We start from the raw sequence: 16908 nt of genomic DNA on the forward strand, positions 1-16908 counted from the left end.
TTAAATTCTAAAAAGTTTTTAATTTCTTTCTTTATTTCTTCCTTGACCAGGTTATCATTGAGTAGAGCATTGTTCAAATTCCACGTATATGTGGGCATTCTTCCCTTATTGTTATTGAAGACCAGTTTTAGGCCGTGGTGGTCCGATAGCACGCATGGGATTATTTCTATCTTTCTGTACCTGTTGAGGCCCGTTTTTTGACCAATTATATGGTCAATTTTGGAGAAAGTACCATGAGGAGCTGAGAAGAAGGTATATCCTTTTGCTTTAGGATAGAATGTTCTATAAATATCCGTTAAGTCCATTTGGCTCATGACTTCTCTTAGTCTGTCGACATCTCTGTTTAATTTCTGTTCCCATGATCTGTCCATTGATGAGAGTGGGGTGTTGAAATCTCCCACTATTATTGTGTGAGGTGCAATGTGTGTTTTGAGCTTTAGTAAGGTTTCTTTTACGTATGTAGGTGCCCTTGTATTTGGGGCATAGATATTTAGGATTGAGAGTTCATCTTGGTTGATTTTTCCTTTGATGAATATGAAGTGTCCTTCCTTATCTTTTTTGATGACTTTTAATTGAAAATTGATTTTATTTGATATTAGAATGGCTACTCCAGCTTGCTTCTTCTGACCATTTGCTTGGAAAATTGTTTTCCAGCCTTTCACTCTGAGGTAGTGTCTGTCTTTGTCTGTGAGGTGTGTTTCCTGTAGGCAGCAGAATGCAGGGTCCTCGTTGCGTATCCAGTTTGTTAATCTATGTCTTTTTATTGGGGAGTTGAGGCCATTGATATTGAGAGATATTAAGGAATAGTGATTATTGCTTCCCGTTATATTCATATTTGGATGTGAGGTTATGTTTGTGTGCTTTCATTCTCTTTGTTTTGTTGCCAAGACGATTAGTTTCTTGCTTCTTCTAGGCTATAGCTTGCCTCCTTATGTTGGGCTTTACCATTTATTATTCTTTGTAGTGCTGGATTTGTAGAAACATATTGTGTAAATTTGGTTTTGTCATGGAATATCTTGGTCTCTCCATCAATGTTAATTGAGAGTTTTGCAGGATACAGTAACCTGGGCTGGCATTTGTGTTCTCTTAGGGTCTGTATGACATCAGTCCAGGATCTTCTGGCCTTCATAGTTTCTGGCGAGAAGTCTGGTGTGATTCTGATAGGTCTCCCTTTATATGTTACTTGACCTTTTTCCCTTACTGCTTTTAATATTCTTTCTTTATTTTGTGCGTTTGGTGTTTTGTGACAATTATGTGACGGGAGGTGTTTCTTTTCTGGTCCAATCTATTTGGAGTTCTGTAGGCTTCTTGTATGTCTATGGGTATTTCTTTTTTTAGGTTAGGGAAGTTTTCTTCTATGATTTTGCTGAAGATATTTACTGGTCCTTTGGGCTGGGAGTCTTCACTCTCTTCTATACCTATTATCCTTAGGTTTGATCTTCTCATTGAGTCCTGGATTTCCTGTATGTTTTGGACCAGTAGCTTTTTCTGCTTTACATTATCTTTGACAGTTGAGTCAATGATTTCTATGGAATCTTCTGCTCCTGAGATTCTCTCTTCCATCTCTTGTATTCTGTTGGTGAAGCTTGTATCTACAGCTCCTTGTCTCTTCTTTTGGTTTTCTATGTCCAGGGTTGTTTCCATGTGTTCTTTCTTGATTGCTTCTATTTCCATTTTTAATTCCTTCAACTGTTTGATTGTGTTTTCCTGGAATTCTTTCAGGGATTTTTGCGATTCCTCTCTGTAGGCTTCTACTTGTTTATTAATGTTTTCCTGTGTTTCCCTAAGTGTGTTCATGTCTTTCTTGAAGTCCTCCAGCATCATGATCAAATATGATTTTGAAACTAGATCTTGCTTTTCTGGTGTGTTTGGATATTCCATGTTTGTTTTGGTGGGAGAATTGGGCTCCGATGATGGCATGTAGTCTTGGTTTCTGTTGCTTGGGTTCCTGCGCTTGCCTCTCGCCATCAGATTATCTCTAGTGTTACTTTGTTCTGCTATTTCTGACAGTGGCTAGACTGTCCCATAAGCCTGTGTGTCAGGAGTGCTGTAGACCTGTTTTCCTCTCTTTCAGTCAGTTCTGGGGACAGAGTGTTCTGCTTTCGGGCGTGTAGTTTTTCCTCTCTACAGGTCTTCAGCTGTTCCTGTGGGCCTGTGTCTTGAGTTCACCAGGCAGCTTTCTTGCAGCAGAAAATTTGGTCTTACCTGTGGTCCCGAGGCTCAGGTTCGCTTGTGGGGTGCTGCCCAGGGGCTCTCTGCAGCGGCAGCAACCAGGAAGACCTGTGCCACCCCTTCCGGGAGCTTCAGTGCACCAGGGTTCCAGATGGTCTTTGGCTTTTTCCTCTGGCGTCCGAGATGTGTGTGCAGGGAGCAGTCTCTTCTGGTTTCCCAGGCTTGTCTGCCTCTCTGAAGGTTTAGCTCTCCCTCCCACGGGATTTGGGTGCAGAGAACTGTTTATCTGGTCTGTTTCTTTCAGGTTCCGGCTGTGTCTCAGGCAGGGGTCCTGCCGCTCCTGGGCCCTCCCCCACGGGAGCCCAGAGGCCTTATACAGTTTCCTCTTGGGCCAGGGATGTGGGCAGGGGTGAGCAGTGTTGGTGGTCTCTTCCGCTCTGCAGCCTCAGGAGTGCCCACCTGACCAGGCGGTTTGGTCTCTCTCTCACCGGGTCTGGGCGGTATTTGTTTTTTTAAAATGCACTGATAAGACTTTATCTGTCATGATGGGAATAGTGCAGTTTTGCTGTTTTATACAGAGCTAAGAGAGTCATAAATGATTGGCTGTCATGCAAAGAACTTTTCTCCTTTTCTTCCATGCTTAAGATGCTAGACCAGCACTCACATCCGTCTGGTATCTGGTTTGACTTTGGTTGTGAAGCCCATCAAGGAGCAAGCCAGTTTAGTTCTGGTTCTTAGAATGTGTCGCTAAGACTTACTCTTTGGTCTTTAGTGCAAGTGAAAAGTTTTAAGAAGCCAAGTCATAAAAGGATAGACTTGTAGTCTTTATTCACTGGGACTCGCTTTTACAACTAAAGCATAAAGAATAAAATCTCTGCTTTGATTTAGGCAAAATATGGTACCTCAGAGAAGAAGGAAGTGAACCCTGACTTGTCAGATGCCCAGGAGTTGTCAGACTGTTTGCAGAGACTGGATTCTTTAACGCACAAGGTTCAATTTTTTTTTTTTCATTCACAAATTAGATATTATTTAGTTAAGTTATTATGTAGTTTTATGTCAACTTGAGCTAAGCTGAAGTCATCTGAGAGGAGGGAACCTCAACTGAGGAAATGTCTCCATCAGATCAGGCTGCAGGCGACGGGAGAGGACCCAGCACTTTGTAGATGGTGCCACCCCTGGTTGGTTCTATCAGAAAGTGGGCTGAGCAAACAAGTGAGCCGCACCCTCCATGGCCTCCAGGCTCCTGCCTTGTGTGAGTTCTATCCAGACTTCCTCAGTGATGAACAGCAATGTGGAACCAAAAATCTCTTTCCTGGTCATGGTTTGTCAGCACACCAGTGGAAACCCTAAGATAGCTACTTGTTTACTTGTCTTTGCTAATTTTTTGTATTTGTAATGTTTCTATGTACCATACAATTATATATTCTATTGGTATAATTTTTAGTTGCATCTTGTTTTTTCAAATAGTACTTAGTATTTTTGTAATAAAGGGTGGGTACAGATATAAATATGCGCATGCATGCAGAGGTCCATGTGTGATGGTTGTGCCATGGAAAGGCTCTGGAATGGGGAAGGAGGTTATCCCGTGGTCACTGAGGTGCAGCAGTGCTTGACAGCGCCCACACCGCCATGGTACCGAGAGCCGGGCTTAGACCTGCCAGATTTAAGAAAAAAAAAAAAACACATTGTGTTACGATAATGCCCAATACTTTACTGAGGTTCACAGAATATATATCCCAAGTCCACTGGGTGGAAAATTCCAAGAAGCATAGTGAAAAAACAGGTTTATACACTCAAGAGAAAAACAGGAACAAAAAACAGGAACTGATTTAACAGTGTTACGGCCCAGGCCAAACAGAAAGGTCTGGATGTTCCTACCTTAGGAACAAAAGTCTTCCACATGCATCAGCAAGGCTCAACAGGGGGCAAACACTGGGGGGGGGGTTTGGGGGGTGTGTGGTAGGGGGAGTTTGGGGGGGGTAGGGTGGGCCAACAGGTGCAGGTGCTGATGGTTCAAAACACAGTGACAGTGGTAAAGAGAAGCAAGAAATGTAACACTTTCATAAGTGCCAATAAGAGACTGAGCAGATAGGGTGGACAAGTGTGTGTCTATCTTGGGAGGCAGTGAGGTCCACATGTGTCCTGGTCAAGCTTTCTTTACTCATATTTACCAGTAAATCCTAGCCTTGTTGGCTCAGGGTTCCACTGCTGTGAACAGACACGACGACCAAGGCAACTGTTACAAGGACAACAGTTAATTAGGGCTGGCTTAGGTTGAGAGGTTCAGGCCATTATCATCAAGGCAGGAAGCATGGCAGCATCCAGGCAGGCATGAGCTGAGTTCTACATCTTGTTCCAAAAGAAACCAGAAGACTGTCTTCCAGGCAGCCCTGGAAGTGTCTGAAAGCCCACCCCCACAGTGACACACTTCCTTCAACAAGGTCACACCCACTCCACCAAGGCCACACCTCCCAGTACTGCCACTCCCTAGGCCAGGCATATTCAAACCACCACACTTGTCAAACAAAAAAATAACAACCAACTTCTTAATCTAGAACTTGAGCTTCTCAGTAGCCTTTGATACTGTTGACTTTATTGTATGATTACAGGTTGATGATTGTGAAAAGAAGAAAATGAAAGACTATGAAAGTCAAAGTAATCCTGTTTTTAGGAGATATCTAAATAAGATTTTAATTGAAGCGGGCAAGCTTGGACTTGTGAGTATTTGATGACACGATCCTTATCACTGTAGTAGATGCTTTCATTATGTCTCATAGAGTGTGAGAGGTCGTCTGCCGCGTGTGATGAAACACACCTGTTGTCTTAGTACTTGGGATGCTGAGGCAGGAGGATCAGCAGTTCCAGCCCAGCCTGTGCCCCCCACCAAAAGAGTGAAATCATAGAACCTCATGCGCTTTAACAGTGCTTTATGCTTTCCCAAAGGCTGTTCATACAGATGTTAGGAGCACCGGGCATCGGTGTTGCTTGGTGGAGGGAAACAGTACAGGGCACTCTGGATTTTCCTAAGGATTTGCTCAGTCAACTCCACTGTCAGGCCACTGATAGAACTGAGGTGATGGGAAATAATCGTGTCCTAACCTTTCTATCATTGTCCTGTTCCCATACTGTCGTAGCCATAGAATGTAAAATCATCATTTGAGGACAAGAAAAATGTGTTTTAGTGGTCTGCCTCCTTGTTCCTTCTTGTGGTGGGTTCTTCTTTGTGGAACTATGTGTCTCCCTCATGGCTTACTTATAATGGTGAGAGTACCTTTTATTTTGTAGTGATGCAGAGCAAACCCAGGGCCTTACACATGCTAGGCAATAGTGTTACCACTGGGCACTAACCCTAGCTCTTATATGTCATTCATTCATTCCCTATTTTCTTAAGATTTACCATTTCAGTTTAGGGAATCAAGACATGACCTTCTAAAGACATCATACGTAATAAAACATTTGTGAGTGTAGAAGGTTTTTCCCTATTGTTTATGTTACCAGAATTGGTGTGGGGTTGGAGGCAGACTTTTGTTTGGTCTGGCCATGCGTTCCAGCCTTAGAAGTCCCGGAGAGATTCTGAGCAAGTTTGAGGTGTTGATACTGTGGGTCTCATGTAAGGCGGAACAAGGCAACACAGCTGCCGCCCGTCTCAGTCTGGCACTGAAGCCATTGTCTTTATTCCTGCCATTTACTGCGTCTCTTTAGTGCCGTGGTCGCCACACTTCCAGGTAGGGCATAATTTCATTGTTTAAAGTTCAATCATTTGAAATGTGAAGTGCCACCTACTGTCCCTACAGGCAAGAAGTCTATGTGTGCCCTACAGGAAAAGCCAAAACAAAGGCACAAATTATAGGAGGGTTGGCAGTGTGTCCGTGGTAATGAGTCACTCATATTTATGACTTAGGTGTCAACAACAGAAACAAGGATCTGTTGATCAGTTGACAAGCACAGGGATGCACAGCCCTGTGCTTCTCGTGGAACTGTGGCACAACACTCGTCGGTGGCTTTGTAGAGCCTGTGTGCGTCACACAGCGAGGCCAGCCGTGCCCAGTGACGCGTCTGCAGCGTTTTCAATGCTCTTTACACTCATTTGGGTTTCGTGCTAACCTTTGAGGAGAAGAACATACTTCTGTGGTGCGGGCACCTAGAACTGTTTACACCGAGTCATATCGAGTTCCAAGGTGTTTTTATCTTTTGAGATAAGGTCAAGGCTAACCTTGAACTTAGAGTTCTTTACATCCTCCTCCTGAGAGCTAGGAATGCCCATATTGGGCCCAAAACTCAGTGCTTCATTGTATAATGTAATAGTACAATTCTTTCTCCGTTGATGCAGCCTGATGAAGACAGAGTGGATGTGCGTTATGATGCTGAGATCCTCCTTACAAGACAGACACTGTTGGAGATACAGAAGTTCCTCAGTGGAGAGGAATGGAAGCCAGGAGCCTTGGATGATGCACTAAGTGATATTTTAACCAATTTTAAGTCTCATGACTCAGAAGCATGGAAGTGGCAATTTGAAGACTATTTTGGAGTAGATCCATACAATGTGTTTATGGTAAGACGACATGACGGGGGAGGAAGTTTCCTTCGAAAAAGGACTTCCAAAATTAATTAACATAAATAAGAACCTGTACTTAGGTCTTTAATGTGGGGATGAACGAGCACTGAAAATATACACTAATTTCGTTTGAATCCAGTTTTGTAAGGCTGTTCAAATGCTATATTCATTTCTTTTGTGTGCATAGTCTGTGTGTGTATGTGCAGATGTCAGAGGACAACTTGCTGGACTTGGTTTCTCTCCTGTGTGGGTCCCGGGACGGACTCAGCTCGTTAGGCTTGATGACAAGTTCATTAACTTCCTGAGCTGTCTGTCATCTTCCTGGCATGTCTAACCTTTTTGTTCGTTTGTTTTTAGACTGATATTTGGTGGGGAAGATCACTTAGCAATGACTCTGACTCCCAGTTCTGTTTCTAAGGTACTCTTGTGTCTGCTCTGCATTGTGGCGTTGGTGGCTACGGAGCTATGGACATATGTTCGCTGGCATACGCAGTTGAAACGCGTTTGTATCATCAGTTTTCTCGTCAGTTTAGGATGGAATTGGATTTATCTATATAAGGTATTAAATAAGGTTTTTCTTAATTAAATATAAATTCATAGTAACTGGAGACTACCGTCTATTCTGAGAGCAGTCCTGCGCAGATTTGGCTGAAGACAGCAGTTGGATCCTCAGCAGGGGAAGTCAGTGACTGTCAGCACAGGTGATCTGAGATCTTAGCCAACACACAGTTCTGCTCTACTGCGGCTTGCTGTTGCCGAGCACAGAGCAAAATGGACACATTTTAGAAACTCATGATTTGGAAAATGAGCTTTTATTCTCTATTTAGAGGCGATGCCACAGTCATGATTAAAAATGTTAACTGTAAGTTTGGCTTTTTGATTATAAAAGTTAGCTATAGTCACCATAGAGAGATTAGAAAACAAAGATACAGATCAACTCATTTTCAAAATGTTAATAATCATATTACTGATGGGTAATTATTGTTGAATTTTTATTTATTTTTATTTTTTTGTGAGACAGTCTCCCTGTGTAGACCAGGCTAGCCTGGAAGAGAGCTCTGCCTACCTCCCAGGTGCTCGGATTAAAGGCATAAGTCACCAGATCTCTAGCCCATTGATTTTTGAGGGTTATTTTTTCCAGATTTTTTTTTACATTTTAATTATCTTTCAAAATAAGCATAAGCTTGTAGGAATGTAAAAAGATTACTGTTTGTAGCAGAATAGTATAATCAGGGATGGGAAAACTTAACTTTAGTCTTGCTGACAAGTGTGAGTCAGGATCGTCAGTGATTCGTGATGTCAGTGTTACACCTCATTTCCCCTCTCTCTGGTTTCGGTGACCCGGAAACAAATCACTTACACATTAAGCACATAGGTTGTTGGTGGAAGAAAACTTGGCTTGGTGGAGTGTTAATGACTTCAGTGAGTTCCTCTAGGAATGTGGTTTGATGAAAGCTATACACCTGTCTGTGGTGGACGACAAGGCTTGGGTCCGGAATCTCCTCCCCACATAGAGGTTGCCAAAGATGGTATGAAGCATCGTAGTTAAGTTTTTTAACCCTTTTTATTGCATTAAGACTGCTTTTGTAGCTGGGTGTTACAGTACACATCTGTAATCGAAGTGCTTGGGTGAGGGAAGCAGGAGGGCCAGGAGTTCAAGGTTATCTTTAGGTACCATAGGAAGGCAAACCTGGGCTATCCAAGACCTTGTCTCAAAAAGAAGAAAAAAGTGGGTTTCCATGAGCTGAAAATAAACAGTCTTTAAATTTGTTTTTCTTAATTAATACCAGCACTCAGGAGGCAGAGGCAGGTGGATCTCTAGGTTTGAGGCCAGCCTAAGTCTACAGAATAAGTTCCGGGACAGCCAAGGTTATGTAGAGAAATCCTGTCTCGAAAAACAAACAAAACCTATTATTAGACATGATAATAGTGGCACAAGTCTTTCATTCCAGCACTTGTGAGGCAGGGAGTCTCCATGAGTTTGGGTTTGAGGACATCCTGGTCTACATAGCAAGTTTCAGGCCAGCCAGTGAGACCCTGTTTGAAAAAAATTACAGAAGAGAAATTAAAGTCTTATTTGGCTAAATTATATAGAAAATGATAAAATAAGTTTTGTTGGATTTGCATTCCCAGCCCCCGCCCCCGTTGTCAGTTTCTTTTGTGCTTCCTTTGCGCTTACCCAGGTAGCTTTTGCTCAGCATCAGGCTAATGTTGCCAAGATGGCGCCGTTAAACGATGTGTGTGCTAAGAAGATGGATTGGACTGAAAACCTCTGGGGTAAGGTGAAAACCAACTACACAATGACCAGTAACAAAATGAAATGCTACAGGAAACTGCCCATGACTGAGCCTTTAATATGAGAATGTGTACAGGTCGCGCGCAGTAGGTGGGGGAGGAACTGCTGTAATTCAGCTACTCCAGAGGCTCACAGGCTCCGGCCAAGCCTCCCCAAGTTAGCAAGACCCTGTTTGAAGGTTAAAAGGGATGGGGTGTAGCTCAGTGTTAGAGTGCTTGCACACCTTATCAAATACCCTAGTTTTGATCCCTCCCCAAAGAATAAACAAAACAACTGCAGATAAAACCTACTTCCTTAAACTTAAAAAGTATCGACTGGACTCACAGGAGACAGCAGTGGCGCGCATGCTTTGGTGTTTTCAGTCTGCTGTGTTAGGCGGAAGGGCTCTAGGCTCCTTCTCATCACCCAGCCCATCGCAGCATCTAGGTCTTGAGCAGAAACTTACTAAAAGTGAATGTATATAAAGTAATATTTTACCTTTAATCTCCTTAGAGTGACATAAAGGATTACTTTACAGCTTTCTTACAGCTTTTTTTAAAACTAAGTGAGAAGTTTTTTTTTTTAAATCCTCCATATTTTGTAAAAATTCCCTCTAATATTAACCACTAACTGTCAAAATCGAGACTGGAACAGTTTAATATTCGAAGACACTTTATAAATACCAGTCTGTAATAACTGACAGAATAGATTCTACAAATGGGTCCCAAAATTAACTTAAAATTTTTTTCTTAGATCTTTTTTTTTTTTTTTTTCTTTTTTCGGAGCTGGGGACCGAACCCAGGGCCTTGCGGTTGCTAGGCAAGCGCTCTACCACTGAGCTAAATCCTCAATCCCTTCTTAGATCTTTTTTAAAAAACATGTTTGAGTGTTTGGCTTGCATGTATGTTTGTGCACCACATGTGTGCCTAGTGCCCAAGGAGGTCAGAGAAAGGCATCAGATTCCCTGAAAATGGAGTTAACGGTTGTGAGCCCTGGGCTGGGTGCTGGCAACTGAATCTGGGTGTTTTACTAGAGCAACAAGTAGCTGAGCCGCTGAGCCATCTCCGTATCTGCTGTCCCCCCCCTTTTTTTTTTCTTTTTTTTTTTTTTCTTTTTTTTTTTCCAGAGCTGGGGACCGAACCCAGGGCCTTGTGCTTCCTAGGCAAGCGCTCTACCACTGAGCTAAATCCCCAACCCACTGTCCCCCTTTTTAAGTTGTGAGTTTAGCCCAGTTCAGCTTGGGCTCCTGGCTTTAGGAGGCAGCATGCTTCCTCTAGTGCAGACCAGATTCCAAGCATGCGTGAAGCTGCTCTAGGAAAAGTCAGAGAGTATTCTACTTTAAAAGTTTGTTAGGGAAGGAGAGTAGGGGGGGTGGTGCTGCGATTGGGGTATAAAGTAAGTAAATTAATTAATGAAAAAGTGTGTTAGCACTCACTTTTTAAAGTGAATTTTGCTGAGATAATTAAAGGTTTATAGGTCTCTTCCCTGTTATAACATTTTACACAGCTACAGCACTATGTTGTCGAGCCAGGATATTAACGGACTGGTCTTACTGCCACTTCTCAGCTTTACTATGTTTAATTGTGTGTATAAAAAACTAATCATTTACCCTTTGAAAATCTATAAAGCAGACATTTATTTTCTTATGTACTTAAGATTTGCTAAATTTGAATGGATTTTGAAAATATGATTTTGGACTTGAGATGAAATAATTAACATTATAGAGAGTCTATTTAAAATGTAAAACAACTCAAAATTTACTAGTGGGTGGGCACAGAGTCAAAGCCAAAAGAATCTTACTTGTGAAAGAAATGCAACCATGTTTTCCTTGACCGTTCTGTTTCTCCATATAGAATGGTTTAGAATTTCATGGACCTATAAGGATGACCCATGCCAAAAGTACTATGAGCTCTTAATCGTCAACCCTATTTGGTTGGTTCCGCCAACAAAGGTATAGAATATATTTTGTAATAATTACAGCATGTCACAAATTCTTTGCCTTTATAAAGAATACAGCTAATAATAAACCTTTGTCCTAGAAAAAAAATAGTTCCATAAAACATTGGCTTTCAAATTTAGGTGAGCCTGGTGGTGTAGCTATGATCCTAGCACTTGGGAGGGAGGTGGGAGGATAGCGTTCAAGGCCTGGTTGGGTTCTAGTTTGAGCTCTATGAGAGACTCGCTCTCAGAACATACATACACATACACAAAAATGTTAATTAGTGTAATTCGAGCCTCAGTGCACAGTGAGGTTTTGCATATAAGTGTCTCAGTCTTGAAGTTACATTGCTATGATCTTTGGTTTTAGGCTCTGGCAGTTACATTCACTAACTTTGTAACGGAACCATTAAAGTACATTGGAAAAGGAACTGGTGAATTCATTAAAGCACTCATGAAGGAGATTCCGGTGTTACTTCAGATCCCGGTGCTTGTGATTCTAGCCTTGGCTGTCCTGGTTAGTACATTAGCATTGCTGAACACGAGTAAGATTTATAAAAAGGAAAGCAACTCCCAAATTGTTAGACTTCTTTGCTGTAAACCAAATTGGAGTAATAATACTGTGCTCCCAGGTATGAGGTGGTTTGTAATGAGTTGGGATCTCATGTATCCCTGTAATCAGTGGTTCTTGGTTTGTACGCGTCGTAGCAGTGGTTTGCAGTAATTTCTCTTTAAATTTACTGTGAACACACAGGGAGTCGTTGACTGCTTCCTCCATGGAGGAATAGGGCTTAACAGAACACAACGGGGTGAGGAGTGGGCGTGCATACTGAGGAGCAGTTTAGAGCTCATAATACGTCTTAGACGATTAAGAGCTCATAGTACATGGCATGGGTCATCCTTATAGGTCCATGAGAAGATACCTACTACAGAGATTGTTCTTAGTTCCCCCATGGTTCTGTGTTTGTACCTCAGGTAAATCAAATGCCTGGAGCACTTCAGGGCTCCTGTTGCCAGAGTGAAATCTGGTGTCAACGTGTCTCTGTCTCACAACATGTCTCTCACACGCATGCATTTTGTCCGGTGTAATGTCCCAGTTCAGCATCTTGTCGTTTGTAGCCATGACCTCTCCAAAGCACACGCTGTTAGAATCAAACACAAGACTCCCAGGAACTGGAGGGACGGCTCTTCCAGAGCTCCTGAATTCCATCTCCAGCAACCACATGGTGGCTCACAGCCATCTGTAATGGGATCCGATGCCCTCTTCTGGTGTGTCTGAAGACACAGCACTCATATAAATAAACCTTTAAATAAAAGAGAGATGCCCTGGGGCTTGCGATAATAGTGCTATGGGCACTGACTGAATTGTCCCTTCTCAGTTCTGTCTTGGGTGTGACTGATTATGAGACCCAGCTCTTTCTTTTTTTTCTTTTTTTTTTTTTTCTTTTTTTTTTTGGTTCTTTTTTTCCGGAGCTGGGGACCGAACCCAGGGCCTTGCGCTTCCTAGGTAAGTGCTCTACCACTGAGCTAAATTCCCAGCCCTGAGACCCAGCTCTTAATTCTCATCATCATACATGAGTGTGAACAGAAACGTGAGCATTGACTGGGGTTTTAGATTTAAATTTCTAGAATTTTGTAATTTAAATTTTTAGGTTTTAATGACTGTTACATATTCAAAGGATGTCAAGCTGATTGAAATATTTAATATCGCTTAGTACATTTTATTGGCTACTTTGACCTCTACTTTGAAGTTTTTAATTAAAGAGTGAAATTAATACACATATATTTACACACACACACACACACACACACACACACACACACACACACGTAAATCCATTAGACATAAGGCCTGAATCACATAGTTCCTACTTTATTACCTGTCAGTTACTGAGTCCTCACAGTCTACGTCTTCTCCACAGGGCTTCTGCTATGGTGCTGGACAGTCAGTTCCTATGCTGAGACACTTCCGTGGTCCTGAAAGAGAACCTCCCCGAGCACTTGAGCCAGATGACAGAAGACGACAGAAGGAACTTGACTATAGATTCCATGGTGGAGCAGGTGATGCAGATTTCTCTTACAGGGGCCCAGCTGGCTCCATTGAACAAGGCCCTTATGACAAAATGCATGCGTGTGAGAGAGATGTTTTGAGACAGAGACAAGTTAACATGAGATTTCCCTCTGGCAACAAGAGCCCTGAAGTGCTCCGGGCATTTGATTTACCTGACACAGAGGCACAAGAACATCCAGAAGTGGTTCCCAGCGTAAGTCGGCAACTGTCTATTTTTTACTCTAGGGCCAAGTGCTTTTTACAGAGCTTTGATTGCTTTTGTTCTGAACACTGTCAGTTAAGTCACTGGTGACACGATTAGTCATCTTCTCCTCTCATTGGCACCAGTCCAGTTTGCTCAGAAAGTGAGATTTACTTTGTATGTCAAATACCATTCTACTGTATTTGGAAACTCACAGGAAGCCAACATGGGACTGAAGCTTCTGCTTTTGACAAGATGGGAGGCCTCACTGAGGGCCTAAGAGTGTGAGGGGGATTAGCTGTAGAGTTTGGTGGCCCAGCCTGGATGGAAGAGAGGGTTGGCGAGGGGTCGGAAGCCCTATAGATTCTAGAGGCTAGAAGAACATAATAGGCCAGTTGGCTGCACGGGGCTCCCACCTGTTCTTCATTATTGATTTATTAGCAGTTCTAGGGATTGAACCTGGGGTCTCTCCACATGCTAGGACACTGTACATTTCCGTAGCACCACTATTGTTTTTTAAAAGGGGCATTTCCATTTCTGCCTTAAAAAGGAATTATTTGCAATGTTTGAGTTGCACTAGAAACCTCTGAGAAAGCTGTAAGTCCATAAGACTGTAGAAATGACAGAAATCTGGCTCTGGATGCTTTTGTGGATATTAATGTATCCAGATAACCCGAGAATGTTCTTCCAGCTTTTATAGCTGTTGACTACCCGTCACTCATTCCAAACCTCCCTGGTGTCACTTCCAAAAGCCATCTACCTACCACAGTGGCCCTGGGGGACTCCCTGCTTCCCCATGTCCATGTCCCACATCCACCAACTCACTGATAATCTGCTGTCTTGTGTGCTCGTTCTGCCTTTGACTGGGTGTCTGTCTGTGTCGTTCACTGTGTACACACACACACACACACACACACACACACACACACACACACACACACACAGAGTCTTCCGCCTTTTCTCACATCATAAACTGCAGTTTGAACACAGTCTGTCTATCACCTTCCACATTTTCTCCTCTGTAGCCTGTACTTCAAATGTAATACTCCTATCCTGTCTGATTCATTCCCAGAGCTAAATGTAGGTTCCTATGGGAATAGGCTGTGTGCTTTGCTCTTTCTTTATTCCTAGCACCTAGAACTTAAAATGGGGTCAATAAGCATTTGTGAAATAATTATTCTCACCAGGCAGGAAGAGACACACTATTGGTAGCCAAACCTCTTGACCTTTCCCAAGCAGGGTCAGCAGACCATCTGTACACCTCAAGTGTCACCATTCCTTCACTTTGTGACACTTAGTGCTTTAATTATGCAACTCAAGAACCAGGATTTTAAAATGTTTGGAGCAAGCTACAATAGATTTGGATAAGAATTGGCAATGAAACTTTACATTTTACTAAATAGTTAATATAATTCTATATTTTAAAGCATAAACCATCCATTGTGAATACAAGCCTCAAAGAGACTAGTGAACTCCCAAGAGAAAGCACCCTGGCAGAATGCAGCCAGTGTGCCAAGGATGGCTCTGGCCAAGTCCCCAGCACTGCTGAAAGCTCACCCATCGTGGAGAAGGCCCAGCTGAAGACAGACTCTGAGTGCCGCCCACACAGCACAGAAGCTGCAGCAGCAGCAGCACGTGGGACTGATCCTGTCAGCAGCCCATGTGGCTAAAGACCAAGGGGCAGACCGACCACGGCTAGAGTCATCTTTGAAGTCTGTATTGACTCTTCTTTCCTTACAGATACGTTGAAACTTACTACAAAACTGCTAACTTTAAATTAATGGTTTTACAGACCATCAGAGTATCTCTTAGCTGTTAGGACATATCTTGTATTTTAGAACAGGGTTTTGTAAAATTTACATTTTTAGGTTGGTGCTGTAACAGACAGACACTACTAATTGAGGTGATATTAACAGGCTTCTAATGTTAAATGTTGCTATGGTTACATTGCCACATGATAGCTAGCAATGCCACAAGATCCCAGCGACCACAGCAAGTCTTAGCTGATGGAGGCTCTGAGCCCTCGTTTACTAACAGGGTATCTAATGAGTGTCTGCTGTGGCTGTCACAGAGTACACATCACCTGTGTCAATCATCTGTGTTTCTAGGTGGCCACCTGCAGAGCAGCGTGACTTTCTGGTCACCAGGCCTGTCTCCTGGTCATACATTTTACATTAGGTCTCACTAAGACAAGCCTGAGGACGACCTGGTTCTCTCAGTACTTGAGTTTCCCACTTCGTCAGTGACTGTGAGAGTGGCTTTATTCTCTAACGCAGAGTCAGATGTATAAAGATCCATTTTCATATTTAGAACTTAGCAGTTGCTTTGATGCCGTTCAGTTTACTATATTGTCCTGGCTAAATGTAGTTCTGGTTTTCAGAGAGCTGTAGATAGAGGACAAGATATATTAACTTCTTAAGTCAACATTTTGTTTGTGATTTTTAAAGTGCAGTCTCCATTTTATACTTAAAAAAAAGCAATTTATATATTTTGTTACAAGTCCCAGTTAGCACTTCCTGTGCATGCAGGTGTCCTTTGTTGTTGCAACCATATCTATATTGCACCTTTTATTCAGCTGCTTTCCAAAAATGATACCACTCAAGAATTGAATCTTGAAATTATCAGGCAGGCTGCTTCAACAAGGGCATTCTGAACACTTGGCTTTTGATTTCTTTATACAAACGTATGATGCTCCTTTTTTCTCTACCTTGGTATCTGAAAAACTAATTTTGTATTTCCATATAACTTTGTAAATGCCTTTTTTTTATTTTAAAGATTAGATCCTATAAAAGGTAGGTTTATTGGAAATTGAGGCCATTGGGAAGGGTGGGGGGGGAGAAAGGGCCTGAACATAGGAAGGAAGAGGAGAAGAGAAAATGCCTTTCGTATTTTATCAGGAAAGTAAAAATTTCCCCAAAAACCAAAAGGATTTTGCATTAAGACAGCAGTATTGCAGACATGTAATGAGTGGATGAGGGGAATGAGCAGTTCGTTCACTCTAATCATCTGTGTATAAGGCAGTTATTTCAGTGGGCTGGACCCGTTCACCCTGACTGGTAAATGCACTCCCAAGGTGGGAAGTGTCCTTTGAGCTCCGGTACAATTGTGAGGGAAACAAACGCCTTCTTTAACAGATGCACCTGAGAGGACAGGAAGTTCTGTTGGCACACTGATTGCTTTTAATCCAGAAGTGAACCCTTAAAAACTTACAGTCTCGTCTTCGTATTTTTCATTACAGATGCCCATTTGGGGATGGAATCTGCTTTGACAGCTAGCAAAGTGACACGCTGTTCTTGATGACAGCAATTCAGGGGAGACTTGATTAAAACAAGGTGAAACTACCAAGGCCAGTGTATTGCAGAACCGAGAGGCAGCTTGTCTCGAGTGACTAGCGAGAGGAGCGAGCGTTTGTCTTGGAGGTTAAAGCCCACTGTAACTGGCTGTTAGGAACAGGGTGGGTAGTTGTGAAAAGCACTTTTTAAAATGGAATAAATGTTGAATGCTTACATGGTCTTAACCACTGTAAACACCAAATAAACACTTATTTTTACATTATTTTGGCCTGGTGCATAGTCTTTTTCTTAATGAATTTTCTTCCAAGTGTCTGCACCAAATGCAGGCCAGAAGATCACTGTCTTGTAAACTCACTATCTAAGGCTGACAGTCTAACATTAATTACGCCTTGCATACTTTCTGTGAATTTTCACCTGTTTTCT

At 42.4% G+C, this 16908-nt stretch overlaps 1 protein-coding gene across 4 annotated transcripts in view; it reads left to right on the forward strand.

The window, feature by feature from the left end:
• Nucleotides 1-16747, forward strand: part of Clcc1 (chloride channel CLIC-like 1) — a 30561-nt gene extending 13814 nt beyond the window's left edge. For 2 of the 4 annotated variants that reach the window (XM_063281217.1, XM_006233128.5), the window contains exons 3-12: nt 3061-3162; nt 4782-4889; nt 6503-6724; nt 7146-7286; nt 8911-9004; nt 10856-10953; nt 11311-11457; nt 12863-13204; nt 14620-14904; nt 16431-16747. In XM_063281217.1, coding sequence (XP_063137287.1) covers nt 3061-3162; nt 4782-4889; nt 6503-6724; nt 7146-7286; nt 8911-9004; nt 10856-10953; nt 11311-11457; nt 12863-13204; nt 14620-14862 — 1497 coding nt within the window. In that variant the 3' untranslated portion in view covers nt 14863-14904; nt 16431-16747. Of the gene's footprint in view, nt 1-3060; nt 3163-4781; nt 4890-6502; nt 6725-7145; nt 7287-8910; nt 9005-10855; nt 10954-11310; nt 11458-12862; nt 13205-14619 lie in introns of all 4 variants that reach the window. The other 2 variants (XM_017590597.3, NM_133414.2) reach the window with 2 other exon arrangements.
• The last annotated feature ends 161 nt before the right edge of the window (nt 16748-16908 follow it).

This window comes from Rattus norvegicus, chromosome 2 (genome assembly GCF_036323735.1).
Source record: "Rattus norvegicus strain BN/NHsdMcwi chromosome 2, GRCr8, whole genome shotgun sequence".
Classification (NCBI taxonomy): Eukaryota; Metazoa; Chordata; class Mammalia; order Rodentia; family Muridae; genus Rattus; species Rattus norvegicus.